Source organism: Sciurus vulgaris (genome assembly GCF_902686455.1).
Source record: "Sciurus vulgaris genome assembly, chromosome: 1".
Classification (NCBI taxonomy): Eukaryota; Metazoa; Chordata; class Mammalia; order Rodentia; family Sciuridae; genus Sciurus; species Sciurus vulgaris.
The window spans coordinates 115,111,671-115,134,588 of NC_136461.1; the positions used below are offsets into that span (position 1 = coordinate 115,111,671).

A 22,918-nucleotide genomic window follows, 5' to 3' on the forward strand; every position below is an offset into this window, starting at 1 on the left:
TGAGAATAGGGAATGGAAGAGGACTCTTTCCAGATCCAATGTGCCTGCTTCCAACACACAGTAGGGCCCCCGCAGCTGAGGCAGGAGCCAGAGATCCTGTCTAGGCCTCAGAGCTTGATGCTCACGATGTACCAGACTATGGGACTGAAGTGCATTGCCACCTGCAACCCAAGGCCACTTGTCCCCTGGAGTCGCCTGGGTGTGTAGCTGCTCCATCCCCCCACCTAGGCCCCGCCCAATCCTCTTCTCACCCTTTTCCAGCCCTGATGAGTGCCTTCCCACAGATGGCTACTCCATTGGTGTGGAGGGCATTTAAGTCCTGGGCACTGGGAATCTCATGATCTCATATGTGTCGGTCTGGTGTCTCTGTCTGCGCTGCCAACCGGCCAGGCCAGGCACTTGATTCAGGCACACAGAGCAGAGTGTCCTGCTTGTGCAGGGTGAGCCCCAGTGGGTGGACTGGGAGGATCCTGGAGAAATCCAGCTCCCTGGACCAGTAGAGGGCCTAGATGGGATGGGGACAAGAGATAGGGCCTCACAGTGCCTTCTTCCTCTCCATTGCCTGTCCAGATCCCCCCAAGTTTGTGCAGTGGCCACAGTCCTTATCCAAGACCCCAGGCAGCATTGCCATCTTCATGCTTGGTGTCCCTGAGCCCACACTGGTCTAGTTGAAGAATGGGAAAGTGCTGAGTCCTGGGGATAATGTCTGTCTCACCATAAAAGGTACTTATATCCTGTCTGTCTCCACTGTGCACAGTGGGTACCCCCACCCACTCTAGGCATCCACCCCCACATAATGCAATACTCTCTGCCTAAACCTACTATACAATCCACACACACACATAAGCCCCCAGCAAGTATCTCCACTTACAGGAGGCTCTGCCCTGCTAGCTCCACACAGGTGGTGTGTCCTTCTGCCTGTGGGCAGGTCCATGGGTCTCTGAGACAGGTAGTCTTCTCCTTTAGCGCCATTCCAACAGCATGTGGGACTTGGTGGGAAGTGGTTTCCAGCAGTTGTGTCTGACTTTCTCTAGCACACTGATGCTGGTGGGGGGTCTCCATCAAGGATGAGGCCATACCAATGTGTGGCAGAAAACAGTGCAGGCCCCAACCAGGTCAGTGCCAGCCTGGCTGTGATGGGGCCCCAGAGCCATTCCCCACCCCCAGGGGCCTGCAGGCTATGGCTCTCTCCACTTCTTCCATTCGAGTGTCCTGAGAGCCACCCTTCTGCAGCAGAGACATCATTGGCTATGTGCTGCACCTTCAGCCAGTGGGAGGTGGGTATGGGTGGCTGGGAAGAACTTTTGAGTCAGAGCTCGAGCCAAGGGCCCGGGGTCCCTGGCTCCAGTTACCTCTGCTCAACTGTTGGGGTGGTGGACAAGTCCTTTTCCTTCTTTGGGCCCCAGCATCCTCAGAGACTCCTGAACCCTTATGGACTTTCCATGGGCATCTAATCTACAGTTCTCTAAGCTGGTTGCTTCTGTATATACTCCTTTTATGCTTCCCTACTGCTCTTCGGCCTTAAGTTCTACGTCCCTTTCTCTGGCTCCAAATCCTACATCCCCTTCCCTGACTCCCTGGAGGCCTGGTTTCATCCCCACTACATGGGACTGGGGGGATGTAGCTAGTGAAAGAGGATGCTGAGAAGTGAAGCTATCCTCAGAGCCAGCTGGCCTAGAGCTCCAAGAGGCTGTGAGCAAAGGTACTTTTGAGCTTGTCTTCTCCAACCTGGAGGCTGTCACTGCCTACACCGTCCACCTGAGGGCCTACTCAGTGGAGGATGCCAGTCAGGACTCTGCCCTGATCCTCGCCTCCGCCATGGGCAGCAGTGAGTAACAACTGCACCAGCCCTATAGAGTTTCTGGCCTCAGATGGACAGAGGCTGCTAACCAGTGCATACATTTTCCTTTGCAGTCCCTGTTGCCCTGGGCTTCTCCACCAAAGTGCTTACTGCCACCTCTGTGCAGGCCTCCTGGGAGCTGCCACCTCAGCCTGGGGCCCATCCAAGATTTCAAACTTTTTCACCATAAGCTGCCAACTGCCCATTTTGAGAGGCCCCTGCCTTTCTCCAGTAGTGTCAGTTCCTTCCTCTACACAGAACTGGATGAGGCCCTGAACCTTTTCTGTTTGTTTTGAGATGGGGTCTGATCTCCCAGACTCAAGTGATCCTCCGGTTTCAGCCTCCTGAGTAGCTGAGACTATAGGACCATGCCATTGAGTCTGCTTGGTGTTCCTGAACCTTAACTTTCTTAGTGTGATCTCGCCTCAGGCACCGAGTTTCCTGGCATAGAAAAGCTTGTTCCCTTCACATTCTCCTGCTTTTCGCAGAGCCACCTGCCCAGGCGTTCAATGACAATGGGGATGGAAATAGCAGCGCCCACCTACTTTGTCTCTTTGCATGATGTGCCACTGACCACACCTGGCAAGTGGAATCCAGTAGGAGAGTGTAGGGATGGATCAGAGCAGACCCCTCCAACAGGACCTCTGGCTGCCAGTCTTCAGGGTGAAGCTGGGCCTTGCCTCCAACCATGATTTTCTGACAGCTTTGTATCTAGAGTCCAACACTGCGTGTTCTTGTGGCCAAGGTGAAAGCAGCTGGCTGCCTGGGGTTGTAGTGGGCATTCATGTGGGCCTGGCTGCCCTCATTGTTTACCTCCTTTACCTCTTCCTCAGCTGGAGACATAGTTAAGGCCCAGGTAGTGTGGAAAACTGCTAAGGAGAGTCATTACTGTGGCATACGAGCAAATGGAGGGTAGAGCCCTTCTCCATTACTTACCAATTTTACAAATGAGAATGAGGTGGGTGGCTGGCAGTTCTTTTCAGAATTGTGTGGAACCAGCAGTGCAGGGAGGCCTGCTGGGCTATGCAAATGGGGCAGAGAAAGCTTCCGAGACAGAGGACAAGAGGTGGGAAATAAGGGCCAGAGCCAGTTCCCCTTGCCATCCAGGAGAAGGCAGAAGGGGAACCCTCTCCATCCCTGGGAAAAATGGAACAGAGTGAAGTCTGGGGTCCATTCAAAGGCAGAGGGAGGCCCCAGACAGGTCATGGTGCTGACACTTTCTATCTGGGCAGTCTCTTCTGCAGACAAGAGTCCCAAGAATGCTGGGCAGTGTCTCAGTCTACTGCAGACAGAGTTGGAGCTCGCACAGGCCAGACTCAGAGTGGAGGGAAGCCAGGAAAGAAGTCTGAGCTTATCACTTAGGTGAGAGGGTTCAAGTCGGGAGGTGTTGGGGAAATTGGTGTGCATGAGGCCTTGGGACAGAGGCCTGGCCACTTCACCCTCAGGTGACCATGAAACAGCCTTTAGCCTAGGGCCCTCCAAGTTGGCTTCCTCCCAGATGCCATTTAACTCTGGATCCATCAAAGAATCTACCTCACCTGTCCCTATTCCCCTGGAGTCAGGAAAGAACCAAAGGTCCCTCAGCTCCACTCCAGGGGGGGACAGGCCTGGCCATACCAGGAGAGAATAAGGGTGTGGTTTCTGTTCCTCCTCCCATATCAAGAAATAGCATCCTTCCCTCCAACACACCAATTAACTTTAAACTAAGCAAAGCTTAGCTGGGAGTTACACTCAACCCAGTTACTCCTGCCTCATAACCCCTCTTGATCCAAATATGAACCTACCCAAAGATTTATAGCTTTAAAGGTCCCTCTCCAAAGTGGAGAAGTAGGGCAAGGGGCTCTGTCACCAAGTCCCTCTGGCAACCCGAATTCCTCTAGTCTGAAATCTGTTTTTCTCTTTCTGCTCAAGCTGAAGTCCAATGGAGGAACAGATAACTGTATTCCTCACGGTCTGAGTCAGCAAGTGGGCAAAGGGGGAGCCCCCCCGTCCCCAACACCATAAGTCCTTGAACATCTGAGTTCACACGAGCTGCTTCTCTGAGCAACCAAATTCCCATTGCCTCCCTCTCAGATCCAAAGCACACCTCCCCATTTGATTTCTGTTTTCAAGACATTAGTTTGACTTGGGGTTTTGAATCCCTTACAGAATGAGCTCAGGCTGTGGGGCATCCCATCTATCATCCCCTCCAATTTTAGGGCCCCAAAGAGCATCTCTTTACCAATCCCTTTGCCAGCTTGTGGCACTCAGCACCCTGAGTTCCTCTTCATACAGCTGTTATGCTGTAAAGCCAAAGCCCCAGCCACCACCTCAATCAACCTCTCCCAAAGCTGTCCCATACTGTGCTAAAAAGGAGGAGGGTCTCAGGGAAAGGAAAGCCCAGGGCTTAAGGAACCCCAAATACTGTCACTGTGCTCATGTAGAATATTGCTAGCACCAATGACAAGATTTCTGGAAGGCTTGGTCCTGACCCTCCACAGGGGAACTCTGCACAAGGTGCAGAAGTTATCTGTAACTATGAAATGTAGAAGGGAAGCAAGGGGGCTAAGAGCAGCCCAAAACTTCGAAGTCCTTGAGGAAATAAAAGTTTTCTACTCTGGCTGGGCCTGAGGATTTTGCTGGAAATAAAAACGCAAGATGGAGAAAAAAAAAAAAAAAAAAAAAAAGGGGGGGTGGTGGTGGTCTGGTTAATGTTCTGGGTTCAAAGGAAAACTTGGGGTAGAAGGGTGATATGGTGGTGAGAAAGCAGTTGTAGGCCTTTCTGGAGATGCGGCATTCAGACTGTTAAGGAACAATAGACTGTAGTGTGCTATGAAAAGAGCAGCATGAACCCCTACTGTGATAATGCCCTATCTAAAGAAACCAGTTACAAATATTTCTGTTAGGAGAAACTACTGTGGTGTGACAGGAAGGGCCAAGGTCAGCCAGGAGGCACCAGACCTAGGAGAAAATGGAGACCCAGTCCCCTACCCCTGATTTCCTTGGACATTAACTTATCAGGTAACTGAAGTGGGGTCAGTCAATGGCTTCTAGAATATTAGAAATAGAGAAAAGAAAGAACACAGAAATAGGTAAGGGCTTTAAGTAATCATAATTAAAGGGTTCAAACCAAGGGTACACCACCATTGGACTGTAGGGCGTTTAAGTCATAGCTCACCTTCCAATTATCCTAAAATTCTCCCAAACTGCCATCCCCACCCCCACCATGACTAAAGCACAAGCCACAGGGAAATTTAGAAACCATTCCTTTCTTTATTAAACATAGCTTGCAAGTGATAAATATTACAAAGTTTTTTTTTCTTTTAATCCTTTCTCCAAAAATTAGCTTATTATTTGAATCTGTCACTGCCGAAATGATCAGCAGCATCTGAAACAGATGGGAGTGTATTTGCTTTTTTGAAAACCAGTTTCTATAGGTCTTAGATTTTTCATTTTATTTCCCAAACAATGCAGAAAATTAGAATGAGTTAAAAAGGAGGAGGAGGAAAAAAAAAGAAAGAAAGAAAAAAGAAAAAAAAGGGAAAAAAGGAAACTTAAAGAGAGTTGTGCAAAAGGGTCTTGTTCCCCTCCCACCCACCCTATTCAGGGAAGGCCATTTCCCATCCCACCTCCCTGCTCCCACCCCACCCCAAACCCCAATCTATCCTTCCACCTTCACCAAGGCCTCCCCATCATCCTGTATCCTCTCCAGGCTTTACCAGCCAAGAACTTAAAGAGAGTGGGAATATTCAGCCCAGGCTACAGGGAAATTGAGCCCCTGAAGACAGACTGTTTAAAAGCCGCCTTTACAGGGTTCAGATTGGAACTGAGAGAAGGAAATGTGGGCTCTATCAAGCTCTCCTATTTTGTCACCAAGAAGGCAGGGGAAGTTCAATATCCTGTAGCTCATAAAGGGAGCAGTAACTAGACCAACCTGGGCATCCAAGGTCAATCATCCTTAAGGGCTCTGTAGTTGGTTGTGTCACTGGTCTAACTGCCCTCCTGAACATCACTCTGCCACCTCTCCCAAATAAAGTTAAAGCAGCTCTCCAAGGGCACTGTCACATATGTAACTACTTCAACATCAGTCACTTTCATTTCCTCCCTATCTATCATCTCAGCCCACCTTTACCTCAAGCTGATTTCTGTTTTTGGCAGGTGGGATGGAAGCTTAGAATCTCAATATTGGTGGCCAGGTGATTTCATCCTTCACAGATTAAAAAAAACTGAGACCCACAAAAATAACTCTCCCAAAGAACACACAGCCAAGTTAGGAGACCCCAGCTCTCCAGACCATGCCCCTCTTTGTACTGGTGGTTACCTTTATTTATTCTCCACAGTCCTGGACAAGAAGTTCCAGCATTCACAGGAGCTCAACCTCCTCAATTCATGCAGCCTAAAACTGTGCAGATGGCTGTGACTCTCACAAGGTGAGACCTCCTAAGGAGGTTCTTTCTTCCTACCATCCCCTGACAATCCATCTTCAAAGGTCCATTAGACTAGCTTCTTTCTTTCTGTGGTGGGTGAGGTGGGGGAAATCCCTTGCATAAGAAAGCTTGACACTGAATTTTGTTATATAGGTATATTGTATATATGCTGATGCAATCAGAGGGGGGAAAAAAAACAGTGCAAATACAATTACAATTCATAATACTTGGTTTCGATGCCCCCGGGAACTGCCCCATTCCTCGGCTGCCTCCCAAACCCCAGCACTTCCCCACAGTATCAACCTAATGCTGGGGGGCAGGGAGGGTGGGCAGGTTAGGGTAGGGAGTGGGCTCTGCCAAGGCAGTGCTGGTGACCCGGAGGGACTACTCCAGGGTGGGGAGGCAAGGCACAAATTAGGGGTGGGTGGTGGGGGAGGTGGCATCTCTAAGGAGGGATGGGGTTGGAGCAGCTGCCAGTCTCAGTGTGCTGGGCCCGGCCCACTCCCCTACCCACCCTCCACAGCCCTGCCTCCCTACCCCCGCCCCTTCCCCAGAAACCCTTTTGCACGGATCATACACAAACGGGCACATTACAAAATGACATAACACAGTTTCACAATATCCATGGCTAGGGCTTTTTTTTCTCTTTTTCAGTTTTTTTTTTTTTCTACACAATGTACAATTCCTTTTAAATGGATCAAGAAATAGCTTATATACACGAATGAGTCCTTGTTATAACATCTCGGCAGCAAATATCATAAGCTAATGAAGATCTTGATGAAAGGGAAGAGAGCCTAGGACTGGGATGGGGTAGGGGATGTGGAGAGAAGGGTTATGCCTTCTGGAGAAAAGGGAATGGTTGGGGAAAAGGAACAAAAGTAAAATATCAAGAAGCATCTTTACAAAGCAGTTCTACAGCTAATTCCTTTCAAAGGGAAAAGGAAAGGTAACCAAAGCAGGAAAACATTTATCTCTGTGTCTTTAAAAAAAAAAAAAAAAAAAAAAAAAATCTACCATACATATATCCAAAAAGTGGGGAAAATACTTATTCCAGCGATGGAGGGAGTCCAGATGCTGTGGTCAAGTGACAAAATAAAACTGACAAATAAGGACCTCTGTCCCCCAGTTTTACCCAAGTCTTACCACTGATCCACCTATCTCAGGTTTCTAGGAAGTTAAGACACCATCCAAGAATGACTGCTTATAGTGCCACTGGGTCTGGAGGAAGCCAGGCTTAACTGGTGGGATTCTCACTCTAGTAATACCTGGAAATTCAAAGGTCCAGGGTAAAGGACAACTCCGTGGACACACGGTCTTTCCTCCCATCCTCAGGGCACGAGGATTAGCGTCTACAAGGCCCAAGGCCTAGGGATGATAGCAACACTAGACTTGGAGGGACGTGAGACAATCAGAGATGAAAAAGCAGATACTTGAGGAAGACAGAAGAATGGGGAGAAGGAGGGTGGGGAGGAGGTGGAGGCTAATGCTTTACCATGATTAAGGAGAACTTGCCCCATCACTAATCCCTGGGAAGGGTATGAGATGGGGAGGAGAGAGAGTAAGAAATCAAACCTCAGCAATTAAGCAAAGGGTCATAGAGCTATACTAGTCAATAAGCAGCGTCTATGTAACTGACCCTGGGGGGATAAAAACAGGGAAGATTCTACCCTCTCCACTATGGTCTCAGCACCTTAGTAGACACTGGACTATGGGCCTTCCTTCCCCATCACTCCCCATCTCTACACATCTTACTTCCAAATTCCATTCAAGGTGGCCTGGCTCCCAGGTCAGGGACTCAGCTCAGGGCAGGGACAGCCCCCAGCCAGAAGGTATTGCACATTCTCTGTTCCTAACTTTTAATCTCAACTGACAAACTTGGGCACCTTGTACCTCTGAGCACCTCTGAGCTGGGGGTCAGGGAGACGTAACAGAAATGGCACTTCATCATGGGTTGGGGGGAGGCTAGACAGACATGCCGCAAGGCAAAATGACTTGTAAGAAAAACATGAAGGGGGGGGGGGGAAGCTTCCAATTTTGTGGAAGAGAGAAAAGCAAAACCAAACAATTTATCCAGTGCTTTCAAAGCACAGAGGACAAAGAAAAGATGTAAGAATATATCTTTATATATATATATATATAATTTTAAAATAATCCCAGACCCAGTTCCATTAACCCCCCTCCCTCTCCCACCACTTACAGTCAGGGGTACGACATTCCCCAGAAAAATACTCGAAACGACCCGACACTACCTGTTACTAGCGTCTAGCTTCCAGATCATTTCACCACTTGGGGAGCCCAGACACTGGCTGTATCTCTGCTCCTTTATTAAGTGCTCAATGAAATTTGGGGGAAGGTAGGAAAGAAAAGAAGCCAGGAAGGCCCGTAGGGCCAGTATAATCACCCACAGTGGCACTGGGGTGTGGGGAGTAGAGGCCAGAGTGGGGGGAACTAAGCCTGATTTCAGCTCCTTTTCCCACCCTACCCCCAAATTTTATGGGGAAGATGTGCAGTTTGTGTGTGTGTTAATTTTAAAAGTGCCTTTTTACTTTAAAAAAATTATTTAATTTTAAAAAATAAAAATGAGGGAACTTCCTCAGGTGGCTTTCAAGGGCAAAATATTAAATAATTCCTCACACCACTAGTATTATCACCAGTGCACTCTGGCAGCTTCTAGAGCTGGAGAGGCAGGTGGGTGTACACTATGAGGAGGGCAGAAACCCTTCCTTTTCAGGAGCTTCCCTTACCTCAAAAAACAGCCTGGTCCATTCCCCCTTCCCCCACAGCGTGGGCAAATGGGATGCTAACCTCCCTAATCCCCAGAACAGCAACATTGCACAATTCAATTCATTCTCTACATTAGTAGCACTTAAGAAAAAAATAAAAACAAGACAAAAAGCAAAATCAATAAAATTCTGGGGAGGAGGGGTGTTGGAGAAAGACAACACTTGTATAGCAGAGGTCCAGAGTTGGTTTTGACAGTGAGCTGTTTGGCATTAAGCAGCTGGTTCTGCAGTCAGTGCAGCACAGTCAGGGCAGGACTCCAGGCTGATTAGGGCCCCTTCTTTTACCTCCCCACACTCAGAGGGTGAAGGACAGACAAATTCTCAACTGCTAGGAGAGAAATCTCTTTCTCTATTTCCAACTTTTGTCACTTGACTCACTCATGCCCATTTCAACTTCTAGGACACCAGCAAAACTCAGCCTGGGAATAGCATTCCTCTATATGGGGCTGTGGTTAGCGAGGGAAGATTAGGATCTTTAAAAAGGGAGTGAAAGTGGTGTGGAGGGACAATTTTACAAAGAAAATTCGATGAAACTATTTTGGGCTAGTTGGCCTGGAACAGACTTCCATGCCCCTGGGGTCAGGAGACCAACTGTATTTTTCCAGCAACTGGAAGGCCAGGACCCGGTCTCAGTCCTCCTTGGCTCATCTTTATGCTCATTATCATTACTCTTTCTTCCCCTTTCATAGGTAAATTCCAGGGTGACTGTTTTGAAGCTTCTCCTTCCAGGTTCTTTCCCTTCATTCTTAGAGCCAAACTTCAATATTTAAACACTGTCTCCTAAAATGCCCATCCCCCAAACACCCACAACTAGGGTGCTTATCCTCCTCGTTTGATGCCACTCACCCCACAACTCAGGTTAAGTGCATTCAAAATTTTTGCCCCTAATACTCCCAGTCATGTTCTATTCGGCAGCTGAGGATCCTACCACAATCTGCAATGCTCCTACCATTGAAATAAATGTCATCTGTGTTTACAAAAAAATTGAAAAGAAAAAAAAAAAAAAAAAAAAAAAAAGAAAAAAGAAAAGAAAAAGGAAGAGAGGGAGGGAGGAAGAGGAGGTAAGAAGAAAAAGATTGGGTGGGGGGAAGGTTTAACCGTCCACTGAACAAAGGGAGGACACACAGTATAATTAAAAATGATAATAATTGTAGCATAAAACAAACTTTAGAAACACACGTCAGAGGGCTTAAATTCTCCCCAGGACCTCCTTCTGATTTCTATCAGAGGCAAAGATCCACTTCGCTGTTAAAGAAAATCAAAAAGAGAAGACAGAGCGGCAGGCGAACAGATCGCAGCAGTGAATAAAGGGGAGGTGGTGGGGCAGGGCGTGTGTTTTCTTGTTGATTTCTATTTTTTGTCTTCTGTTTTTCAGTTTTGCTTTCCGTGTATGGTAGGCACCAGTACAGGCACTGCATGCGACGGAAGTTGGGGGCAATGGGAGAGGAAAGGGGTAAAGGATTCAAGGTTGGGGTAGTATAAGTGGAACAGGCGTTATTTCTGTCCACTGATGGACTGCGATATAGACCGGGGAGGGATCATGTCTAAAAGGTATTCACGCTGTCGGTCTGCCAAACTGGGGGCTTTGTGTCCTCCAATGCCAGTGTTCAAATATGCAATGTTGACACCTAGACCCAGGAGACAAAAGTGGAGGACAGGTATTAAAAGAGGAAATGACACTGCCTTCAGTACTACCATGTAGATTTGGAGATGGGGAGGGAACATTAGAAGTTGACTACATCTATTCTATACTTAGCTAACTATTTCAATAGCAACTACCCTCTTACTCCAAAGCTTTAGGGAAAGAGATCTTCCTGAAATTTCAATTCTACCAGGAATAATGAACACATTCCTGATGACAAAGGACAGACAGATAAAACAGTGGTGAAAGAAAAATTATAAAGAGATGGAATCATTGAATCTGCTCTGATTTGGGGGCCACTGACTGTGAAGAAGCAACCCTGGATCATTTAAACAGGATAGTTGGCCCTACTGTACTAGCTAAGAGATCAAAAACCACATGCCCACTGAAGGCACATGATACATTAATATTTATAATGATAGGAACTATCAGTTTCACCACTAAAACTGTAGTGCACTGTGGTGGGTACATAATATAAATTTAGCAAATACTGCTAAATAACAAAACAGTGAGGAAGTATACCCTAAGGAAAAAAGGCAAAGGAAGGAACAATTTACCTAACACGGCTACTAAAGAATTGTGTACTATATCAGCTGACCCCCTAGCAAAGTTTTCAGAGCAGCCCCTCTTACCTGGCATACCAAGGAGACCACCTGGCACAGACAACTGGGGAGCCTGTGCAAAGTTTGAAAGCATGGAGCGGGCAGATGTGGGTATGCCACGCTGGAGGCTGCTCTGGGGCTGTGGAGCCTGCAATGATGAGGAGACAGTTAATACAACTTTGTCATGATGGAAGGTTAAGTGGGAGGCAAAGATAGGAGTAGAGAAAATCAGTATGGTTTCCCTCAGGAAGAAGGACAAATGGGTATAAATGGTTGACAAACCCTCAAGAGAAATCAGTCAGGAAAAAGTTCCTCACCTGCCGAAGTGTATGATGTCTCATGATGGTCTCTTGTTTACTGACACTGGACACAGCTGGAGCCGTAGTAGGGGAAAGGGCTGCCTGCTGCTGTAATCGTTGTTCAATTTCCTGTTGGGAGTCACCAGAACAAGTTGAGCAGGACAGCACCCAATTTCCTAATCAAAAAACCTAGAGGTCTTATCTATACTGTTTATAGTTAGCTGAAGTGATATGGAAAAGGAAAAAGAGTTTGGTGGGGTAGCTACTTTGAGATCCCTGGTGACAAGCAACCTACATGCTTCACTGATTAAGGGATTTCTCTCTCTAGGAAAGCTGGATCTCTGAGTGTAACTGGAGGAAGGTGGGTGGTAGCAATGAGCTAACTAATGTAATTAACTCTGATGAATTGCTGAGGTTTTATTTTTAACCTCCTGCCTATTTTCCAGAAGGTCCATGATGTTACCCAAACAAAGGACTCTAACGGATACTGAAAGTGGGAAATAGGATAGTGAAAAGGATCTCAACTTTCCAATACATTTTCCTTTTCTAAAATATTCTCATTCTATAACTATTATAGGAGATACTTATACACTCTAACACATCTACTCTTCACTGAGCTACTTCATAATCTTTTCTTTCCTTTGTCATTTCTTTGTCAAGTATGGACCACAGATAATTAATTCACTGAAAGATTTCTACACAGATATAAATCCCTCCATCAAAATCCACCCCCCCCCTTTTTTTTGGAGAGGGGATTGAAGCCAGGGGTGCTTGACCACTCAGCCATATTCCATAACCCCTTTATTTATTTATTTATTTTGCAGTGCTGGGGACTGAACCCAGGGTCTTGTGTTTATGAGGCAAGCACTCTACCAACTGAGTTATATCCCCAGTCAACCCCACCAACCCTTTTTATTCTGAGACAGGGTCTCCTTAAGATGCTTAGGGACTTTTTAAGTTGCTGAGGCTAGCCTCAAACTTGCTAATCCTTCTGCCTTGGCCTTCCAATTCGTTCGGTTTACAGGCATGTACCACCAGGCCTGGCTAAAATCCGTTTCAGGAGAAAATGAAGTTGACAATACAGAAACTTCTTTAGTGTTATGGAAAAGTCAAGACTCCCAAGTCTTCTGTTTCTTTCTCTTAACTTCAGCCATATTATGTTACTATATTCTTACCCAATGAGAAAGTCAAATGGAAATGGGAAAGACAGAGACAAAGAGGGGGCAATAAAAAAGGAATTGAGATCTCTAGGTACAAAGGTCTGTCAGGGATCACATGGATAATGGATAATCCCTCCAACCTAGAAGAAACAACCCTTTGGGAAAAACCAAACCTCCTCACATGGTTAGTGAGTACAAGTCAGGATTCTTACCTGTTCCTGCTGTAGGGCTTTAACAAAAGCATTTTTCAGCCTGTTGGTGTGTTCAGCTTTTAAAGCCTTCTTCTGGTTGGAGGTCATACACTGCTCACACAGAATCTTACCATTCTTTTCTTGCTTCCAGTGAGGGGTGAAATCTGTGCGGCACTGGGCACATACAAAGGGTTCAACCCGCAGAAGTGAGGCACAGCTTTTGCCTAGATGTCAACAAAAATAATTATCAATGGCTTCATATTTCCTATCTCCTCTATTTCTCTTCATCAAATAGATCATTTCCAGTTGTTTTTCTGCTGAATTAAAGAGATTTTATAAAAAAAAATACTCTATAATTTAGAAAAAACTTATTTCACTGAACTGCAACATCATCACTTTATAAGGAATTTAGAGAGTACCACCCTCATTTACAAACAAGGAAACTAAGGCTAAGAAACACAGCTCTTTTAACTGACAGAGCTGGGATAAGAGTCCACGTTTTCTGATTTCCTAGTATATTACATCGAGAAGAAAATATGGTGTCAATTCACAATCCAAGGACTCCATCTAACTCAACCAGCACTTTCCCCCCACCAGTACTGGGGACTGAACTTAGAGCCTAGCACTTGCACAAGCACTATACTACTAAGCTTCATCTCTAGCCCTTTTTTACAATTTTATTTTGAGACAGGGTCTTGATAAGCCCAGACTGGCCTCAAACTTAAAATCTTCCTGCATCCACTTCCCTAGTAGCTAAGTTTATAGGCTCGACCAACACTTTTTTGTTTCTTAGTATCTCCTTACTTCACACTGTACTTGTCCTTCACACTGTACTTGTCCCTGTTTTATATACATTTACAATTTTGAGTTATCAGGGTGAATTCATCACTTCATGATCTGTTTATAGCCAATACTGAGTCCTCTGGGCACATTCCTATATTCTAAGGTGTTCCCTTAAGTGCATGTTTGGAAATTTAAGCTTAATAACTTCTGTTAGTCTAGATTATATATTAGTAGTCTGGTTCATTATTGCCTTACGGTTTTTATGTGATCATATTTGGTTATCCATATCAGTTTGAATACTCAATTATAAGTATTCAAAGAATTCAGCAAAGGGTTAAGGATGTGGCTCAGTTGGCAAAGTGCTTACCTAGCATGCACAAGGCTCTGGAGTCAATCCTCAGCACCGTAAAAACAAAAATGAACCACCATTCGACCCAGTCATCACACTTCTAGGTTTATACCCGAAGGACTAAAATCAGCATACTACAGTTACACAGCCATATCAATGTTTATAGCAGTTCAATTCACAATAGCTAAACTATGGAACCAACCTAGGTGCCCTTCAACAGATGAATGGATAAATAAATCGTAGTATATATACACAATGGAATATTACTCAGCCTTAAAAAATGAAATTATGGCATTTGCCAGTAAATGGATAGAACTGGAGAATAGTATGCTGAGTGAAATAAGCCAATCCCAAAGAACCAAAGGCTGAATGTTTTCTCTGATATGCTGATGCTAATTCACAATAAGGGGGCAGGGAGAATAGAGGTATTTTAGACTAGACAGAGGGGAGAGAAGGGAGGGGAGGGGGTATGAGGGTAGGAATGATAGAATGAATCAGACATTATTACCCTGTACACACATATGACTACATGATGTGTAACTCATCATGTATGACCAGATGAGAGAGAAGTTATACTCCATTTATGTATGATGTGTCAAAATGCATTGTCATACATAATTAGAAAAAAAAAAAAAGAAACAAACAAAACAAAAAACCCAAATCAGTACAAAGTCACACTAATAGAAATTCATTATATTGTGCATACATCATGCAAGGTATCTTTTAGTTTTATATGTGGTGCCAAGGACTGACTGGTGGCCTCATGCACTGCTAGGTACCATTTAAAGAATTAAATAATATACAGAAAAAATATACAAGATATATAAAACATGAACACACCAAATGCCCTGAGCTCTCCGGATACTGTTCCCAAGCAGTCTGTAAATAAGTGATGGTAGGTGGTTTGGCAATAGTAAGGAAAGTTTATTTAATATTGCATGGTACCATGTGATACTCTGCCTATGCCAATCAGGCTTGGCAACCTCTTCCTTAGATAGAAACTGAACCAAGGAAACAATCTTACCTTGGCTGTCAATGACACTCTGTACGACTTCTTCCAAGCCTACCATGTAGATGAACTCACTATTTGCTGCACTAGGCAGGAAGTGAAGCAAAGGAGCAGGAGGTTTTGGAGGTGGAATCTCCAGGAGTGTCTTTTCCAGCTGTTTGCGAAGGGCCAATTTGGCTGCAGCCTGTGAGTTGGCAGCATCAGTCATGGCGCTGGGGCTAGGAAGTGGTGAGGACACTCTGTTCACTGTCCCTGGCTGGATATGTGAGGCAAGGTTCATATAGATGGCAGAGGATGTTGTGCGTTGACAGGGAACAGAAGAACTTGACTGCTGAAACAGATTGAGATGTCAGTGATGGCTGGTATGTGGGAGACCATTTTTTTTTTTAAGTTGTTGATGGACTTTTATTTTATTCATTCATTTACATGCAGTGCTGAGAATTGAATTCAGTGCCTCACATATGCTAGGCAAGTGCTCTACCACTGAGTTACCCCAGCCCAGGAGACCAATTCATTCTTTCTTTTTTTTTTTTTTTTGCGGTGCTGGGGATTGAACCCAGGGCCTTGTGCTTGCAAGGCAAGCACTCTACCAACTGAGCTATATCCCCAGCCCCCAATTCTTTTTGTCAGAGGACAATAACTGATTCTAGTCTGGACTACTTCATTTCCTCAAAATAGAAAGTATTCAACTTATTCATTGGAAGAGAACTCTGGCTTACAGGAAAAAGGATAATGACGTCTATGAGCTAACAGCCAAAAGAGAGAGAGGAAAAAAAAAAAATGGGATTCTGTAATACATTCTTATGCTTTTTATTACTTAAGTCCATTTCTCTTTCTCTTAAGTAGATTTTTAGCTAATGCAGCTATGCTATGTAACCTACGTCTTTTCTCCAGTACTGTTTTCCTATAACTCCTCAGAGCTTCCACTTTGGGGTATGTTTTCTAGTCAAGCTCCATCCAAATCAATCTTGTTATCCTAATTTCTCTATGTACAAAAACTCAAAACCTTTGGACCCTTCAACAAGAACAGCAAATAAAAAATTTCTCTGATTTCACATTAAGTAGGGCTCTCTCTTACCGGTTGGTAATTGATGGCGGGATTCATATTAGGTGTTGTGGTGCGTACAAGGCCAGGCTTAGGTGGGCCCCGTTGACCCTGTAGCTGGGCTGGATTTGGTGCAATAACACGCTGAGACATCAACATGTGTGGGAGGGTGGTATTGGTCGCTGAACGGATGACACTGTGACCCTGAAGGGGAAGATGAGGAAAAGAACTAGTAACAAGTGGTATAATGCTCCATGATACACAAAAGTGAAAAAAAAAAAAAAACACTGTCTATAATGCAAAACTGAGTAGAACCTACACTGCAACACATTCAGACTTGATAATTTCATCTAAAGTTCTATAGGATAAATTCTTCAATTCTCTAAATGCTGAATAGTGGCTAGAAAGTCCTTGGTTGTTTGGTTTAAACTAATTGTATATGGCTGGACAGTTAGAAAAACTATCAACCTTTCTCTAGAGAAGCTAGAAATTCTCTAGAGAAGAAAAAACTATAGTGTAAAGATGAAATATTTTATCTTCCTACTGCAAATTAAATTATGCCATAAAGGACCAAAAGGTCTATCTGTAGTAAAAGCACCTCTATCATGACCATGTTGTTCTAGAATCTTCACAAGAGTTCAAAAACAGAGGATAGGCCAGGCCCTCCAACATGAAGATCTCACTATGTGTCACGTACCTGTAATGTTCTCAAATTTTGAGGTTCTCCTTGTGCTCCAGGCCGGGAGGGAAGCTTGGATAAGCCCTGTTGCCCCACATGTGCAGGAGATGGCTGAACAATAGATGCTGCATTTTGTACAACTGGAGTCTGGGAGAACCAAGAGAAAATGAGATTGAGGAAAAGGCCAATAATCAGAGGTTGACTTTGGTGCATTTTTTTAGACTTTTAAAATTTCCTTGTCAGTCCGAAGCTCCTGTTGAACAGGAGGAAAATGAGAAAAACAGTGCACATACACACACACACGCGTAACTCCTAGAAATTAAAAACCTCTAGAACCAGAGGAAAATGAGCCTCAATGTTAAATCTATCAGGGGTAGGCAGTCCACTCTGAAACCAGTGTTTTTTTCCTATCCCTTAGTCCTACATTTCTAGAGCATATTACCTTTTGGACCACATTTTCTTTCTGTAGCTGACTCTGTCTCAGTTTCTTTAACAGCACCAGTCGGGCTTCTTCCAATCGTAGCTCATCCCTCAACTGCTTGATAAGCTGCTGTCGTTCCTCAATGCCTTTCCCCTAAGTAAACATGGAGACTGTTATAGTTAGAGCAGCAGATACCAAGAATCCCTTTCTGCAAGAGATAATTGTACTTCTCAGGTTTGAAACTTTCATCTTCCATAAGAAGCAGATGTGGTAATGGGACTGCTATCTTTGTATCCCTGGGGAATGCACAATGCCGGGCATTCAGTATGTACTCAAAAAATGCTTATAGAATGAAAGGAGAGACTATGTATAAATGCTAATCAGTCATATTCCTGGCAAAACAGAAAGACCAAAGAAGAGACACTGTTTCTTTCAACACGTTTTCTAAAATCTAAAGCTACATTTCTCTTTCTCTCTCACACACAACCACACATTTTCTCTCTCTCTCTCTCTCTCTCTCTCTGTCTCTCTCTCTCTAAGAAGCTCTTCATAGTCTGAGATTCTAGATAAAGTGTAAAGGGTATTCCCTTATAGTCAAGTGTTTATGTGCCTTAAATTGTAAGGTTTTATTTTCATTTTCCAAAAATGAATCTTATTGAGTATAATGGTTTATACATACATGCTTTTTCAAATTATCTTCCCCACTTGATTTTAACAGTTCTCTCTTAATGGGCATCCCCCAAAGTTTAGTATCATCACAAAGAGTTTTCATCAATAGGTAATTATTTAGATTCAAAAAGTAAACAGTGAAAAACAACTAGGGCCAAGAATGGTGGCACATGCCTGTAATCCCAACTATGGAGGAGGCTACAGCAGGACAATCACAAATTTGAGGCCAGCCTTGGCAACTTAGCAAGTCCTGTCTCAAAATAAATAAATAAATAAAAATTTTAAAAAAAAAAAAAAAAAAAAAAAAGGGCTGGGAATGTACCTCAGTGGTAGAACACTCTTGGGTTCAATTCCTAGTACCACAAACAAACAAACAAACAAAAAAACAACCAAAAACAGAACTAGGACTCTTAGGAAATTAAAGAGTAGAAGGATCAAGAACTAAATCTTTCTTTTTACCTTAAACATCTCTAGGTTTGCTGCTTTGAGTCTTTCTTCCATTCGAGAGCTGGAACGAGGACTGGAAGCCTCATTGTCAGACAAAACAATGATATCTGGGGAGGGAGTTAGCCTTCCTCGGTCTGGCTCACTAGACAAGAAAGGAAAAATTACAGCATTTTCAACAGTGAAGATTTCATTAAAAAGTTAAGAGATTTTTTTTCCTACACTGAACAATGATATCCAGGGGAACTTAGGTCTGTCCTGATGTTTACCCAGGGAAAGACATGAGACACACCTCCTAGGATCACCACAATGTGATGGCAAAACCTTAGCAAGGTATTTTCCTCATTTAAATTCCTTACAGAGAATACAGACACAAAGATAGAAGGTAATGACTGGTTTTAGGTATAAGAGATAAATATTCTTATCACAGATTTTAATTCTAAATGTTTTCCCTATACCTAACTCTCCATTGGGCTATTGTAAGTTACATGGAGGTTCAGTTTTATAGGGAAGAAGGTGCAAAGGCCTTAGAGTTTCTCCTTCTAACCTGGGTACACATGATAGCTGCTAAGGAAGCAGCTCATTATAATAACAACAACATGGTCCTGGCTAACGTAGGATTTATAAGAAAGTAGGATATGTGAAAGCTCCAATGACAGTCTATCCTGTTAACAGGAGGTACTAAAGAGCAGGCAAAAGGTGTTGCTCATGGCTTGAGGAAATGAACACTGCCAATTATAAAGTCTACAATCTGGGAAAGGACTGATTCTCCAGCAGTAAATACACACTGACTTTCTAGAGTATTACCTAGGACTTTCCCTCAGAAAGAAAGTGACCAGAAATTACTTTGACATATAAATCTTTCACACTGGCTCATATTCCTAATTTTGTTTCTTAGACAATCCTTGTTTTGGTGTTTCTGAGGTTAACCTTGTTTCTGTAAAGTAATGAATAATGGCACTTAGTGCTTAATATCTAGATAATACAAGAATTCTGGAAACTTTAACTGCTTTAGATCCAAATTAATGACTGCATCTTCTAACTCTCCTGTGATTTCCAAGATAGCTTTCCAGACCCTACTTTTTGAGACTGGCAGAATACCTTGAAGCACACGGGTCTGTAGTAGTGTGTTCTTCTTCTCTTTTTTTTTAATTAAAAAAAAAAATTTAGTTAATATGACAATGCATTTTTGACACATCATACATAAATAGAATATAACTTCTCATTCATCTGGTTGTACATGATGTAGTTACACAGATCATTTAATTGTATGAATATAGAGTAATAATGTCCAATTCATTGTACTATCATTCCTACCCTCATTGCCCCTCCTCTCCCTTCATTTCCCAGTCTAGTCCAGAGTACCTGTATTCTATCCCACACCCATTGTGAATTAGCATCCACATATCAGCCTTTGGTTCTTTCTTTTGCCATCCCCGCCCCCACCAAGGCTAACCACTGTCCTTTATTTTGGGGGTAATCATTTTCTGCCATTCTTTATGGTTCTCCCAACCATGCACCTCCCCACCATAGCAATAAGATATCTAATTGTGCCCATCTTTCAATTTTACGTAAGCAGAAGTGCACTCTGAGCATTTTTGGTAACTTACAGTCTTTGGTTCTTTGGGCTTGGCTTATTTCACTTGGCATAATGTTCTCCAGTTTCATCCATTTAAGCAATATGTTCTTAAGTCTTATTTTAAGCATGAAACTTAAAACCGTAATACTAATGGATCATTAGGTATGAAATGCCTAATCTACCATTTCTCTGGGATTCTTGTCTCAGTTACTTCTGGGACATGGAAGCCTTGCTTTCTGCGTGTGGTGCTGGGATTGAACTGAGAGTTTTGTGTGAGGAAGGCAAGTGCTTTCCCATGAGCTATGCTCCCAGTCTGTGGAAGTCTTTTGAACAAGGCATACCCGATGGTTGGAATGGGCGTTTAATTTCTCATTAGGATAAACCTGAGTTATTAAAGTCAACTAAGTTTACCTGAGGAAAGAGAATACTAAGCCTGGACTGCTCTAAGCCATAAGCCAAGAATGCAGAGTTACAGAGAAAGAAACCACTAAGGGAGAAAAAAAGCTTTTCATTTTCTAACCCCAAATTCTTGGAGTAATGATTGGTACTAAATAAAGTGTCTGAATTCATTTTTTTTGAGTGATTTACTTATCATTTCTTTCTATTTTGGAACTGGGGACTGAACCCAGGGGTGTTCTACCACTGAGCTGCAACCCCAACCCTTTATTTTTTGAGACACTAACTAAGTTGCTAAGGTTGGTCATGAATTTACAATCCTGCCTCAGCCTCCAGAGTGGCTAGAATTACAGGCATGTGCCAAGGCACATCATTACTATATTATTTCTTACCCTTACCCCTAAGATTAAAATGGGAATAATTTTGAGGTATGGAAGAATTCCCATTCTCTCCTGGATTCATCAATGTTTGCATCACCAGTCAGCAGTCCTCCCAAACCCCTTCAAGGCAGGGTTTTTCCTATAATATTGTGGAGGCAATCCTAGAACTCTTGAGGTCAAACGAAATCCTCCTGCCTTGGTCTCTCAAACAGCTGGGATTGCAGATGCATAACGCTGTGCCCAGTTCAGAAGCTTTAAAACAATGTGATCCTAAATCAAGTGTAATCCCAGCTACTTGGGAGGCTAAGCCAGGAGGATCCAAATTCAAGACCAGTATGGGCAACTTGGTGAGACCCTGTATTAAAATAGTAATAATTAAAAAAAAAAAAAAAAAAAAAAAAAAAAAAAAAAAAAAAAAAAAAGATGGAGATGTAGTTCAGTGGTAGGGCCCTTGCCTACTATTTACAAGGCCTTGGGTTCAATCCCCAGTTCTGCAAAACTAAACAAAAATTCTAGTCTTGGTTGGATACAGACATTACAGAAAACTGTTTCTAAGAGTAAAGTTTTTCTTTGGGTTGGGTTGTAGCTCAGTGGTGCAGTGCTTGTCTAGTGCATGTATGAGGGCTTTACTTTGATCCCTAGCACTGGAAAAAATAAAAAATAAATATTCCTTGCTCAAAATTAAAGACTGTTCAGTCCCAGGAAAGGCAGAGAGATTCCTGGATGGAGATTTTGGAATTGTATGACATTATCAGGAACTTTCACCTGAGAACAACCCAAAATGGTATTTATTCTCAGATACAATCAGACTCAATTAGATAGTACAGATAAGGCAAAGCCCAAGTCAGGGCTTATTCCTCAAGTTTTAAAAACTTTCACCTGGAATTCTGAGCACAATTCTTTTTTTTGGGGGGGGGGGGGTACTGGGGATTGAACTCAGGGGCGCTCGGCCACTGAGCCACATCCCCAGCTCATTTTTGTATTTTTATTTAGAGACAGGGGCTCACTGAGTTGCTTAGTGCCTTGCTGTTGCTAAGGATGGCTTTGAATCCCTGATCCTCCTGCCTCAGCCTCACTAGCTGCTGGGATTATAGGCAAGAGCTACCACACCCAATGTGAGCACAGTTTTTTTTTTTTTTTTTTTTTTTTTTTTTGTGGTGCTGGGGATTGAACCTAGGGCCTTGTGCATGCAAGGCAAGCAGTGAGCACAGTTCTTAAACACCCTAGAGAAAAAAATTATTTTGTTCCTTTTCCAAACCTATCTATGATTTGTAATGTTTGTCTTTTGTAGTGCTGGGGATTATACCCAGGGCCCTGTGTATGCATCCCCAGCCCTATTTGGGATTCTTAAGGATGAAACCTTCTGTATTAGTGAGAGATTATTAAGAGTCCGACTTGCTATTGACATCACTTATGACTCAGCCTGGCATATTCCCAGAGACTGTAAAGCTCCTAATTCTTACCCCAGTAGTAAAACCAACTAAACAGAAAAAGAAAACTGCTGCATTCCAAAATATGTATAAGGGTTTCACACATACCTTATTTCATAGATATTATAACCTGTCCAACTAATGGCAAAATAATATAAGGCAGCAATTATGACACAATTCTCAGGTTAAAATTTCTCCTTCCTCTGCTTTCAAATTTTTTCTTCCTTTTATCCCATGGTTCTTCCTGGGAATCAATCAATTTTGTTAGAACAGCTTAGAGCTAATGGAAATAGTTGTCTGTGTACCTGGAATCCCCAGCTTCTAAAGAACTGTGTTTCAAAAGTTCATCATTGGAAAATAAAATTAATATAATGGTTGGATTTTCAGAACAGTTTGATTTTCTTTCTTTTTTTGTGGTCCTCGGGACTAAACCTAGGGACTTACACCGGCTAGTAAGTAGATGCTCTATTATTGGGCTACATTCTCAGACCCCAAGTCTGACTTAACGCATAATGTATCTACAATATAATGTAACTCCAACATCACTGAGATCTTACCAAAATGTGCAACAATGTTTATGAAAAGTGCACTTAAGGGTTTCAGTTCCACATGTGAGGAATTTACCTAGCATTCCCCCAATGAAGTGGATTTAGTCACTTTTTCCAGAAGGGTAAGGATGATTAAGGAATAAGTGGGCTTTTCAGTTATATGAACCCAATTCCTTTTCTTCTAAAGAGCTAAAGGTTAATCATAATATTATAATATTCCACTGATACTACCTATAGCTTCCAAGGATTTTTCTCCTCTTCCA

General features: G+C 43.3%; 2 protein-coding genes across 4 annotated transcripts in view; one reads left to right on the forward strand and one right to left on the reverse strand.

Annotated features, from left to right (window-relative positions):
- Positions 1 to 5,320, forward strand: part of SLC27A3 (solute carrier family 27 member 3) — a 29,317-nt gene extending 23,997 nt beyond the window's left edge. Inside the window, exons 11-12 of one of the 2 annotated variants that reach the window (XR_013764568.1) lie at positions 571 to 723; positions 1,664 to 5,320. The gene's annotated coding sequence lies outside the window, so the exon portion shown is untranslated. Of the gene's footprint in view, positions 1 to 570 lie in introns of both variants that reach the window. The other variant, XR_013764567.1, reaches the window with a different exon arrangement.
- Positions 5,321 to 7,226: 1,906 nt separating this feature from the next.
- The window catches only part of GATAD2B (GATA zinc finger domain containing 2B), a 97,160-nt gene continuing 81,468 nt past the window's right edge, over positions 7,227 to 22,918 (reverse strand). The window contains exons 3-11 of one of the 2 annotated variants that reach the window (XM_079144491.1): positions 18,338 to 18,467; positions 17,231 to 17,362; positions 16,807 to 16,935; positions 16,143 to 16,313; positions 15,080 to 15,392; positions 12,945 to 13,147; positions 11,591 to 11,701; positions 11,304 to 11,421; positions 7,227 to 10,657 (exon numbers count right to left, since the gene is read on the reverse strand). In XM_079144491.1, the coding sequence (XP_079000617.1) occupies positions 10,524 to 10,657; positions 11,304 to 11,421; positions 11,591 to 11,701; positions 12,945 to 13,147; positions 15,080 to 15,392; positions 16,143 to 16,313; positions 16,807 to 16,935; positions 17,231 to 17,362; positions 18,338 to 18,467 (1,441 nt within the window). In that variant the 3' untranslated portion in view covers positions 7,227 to 10,523. Of the gene's footprint in view, positions 10,658 to 11,303; positions 11,422 to 11,590; positions 11,702 to 12,944; positions 13,148 to 15,079; positions 15,396 to 16,142; positions 16,314 to 16,806; positions 16,936 to 17,230; positions 17,363 to 18,337; positions 18,468 to 22,918 lie in introns of both variants that reach the window. The other variant, XM_079144490.1, reaches the window with a different exon arrangement.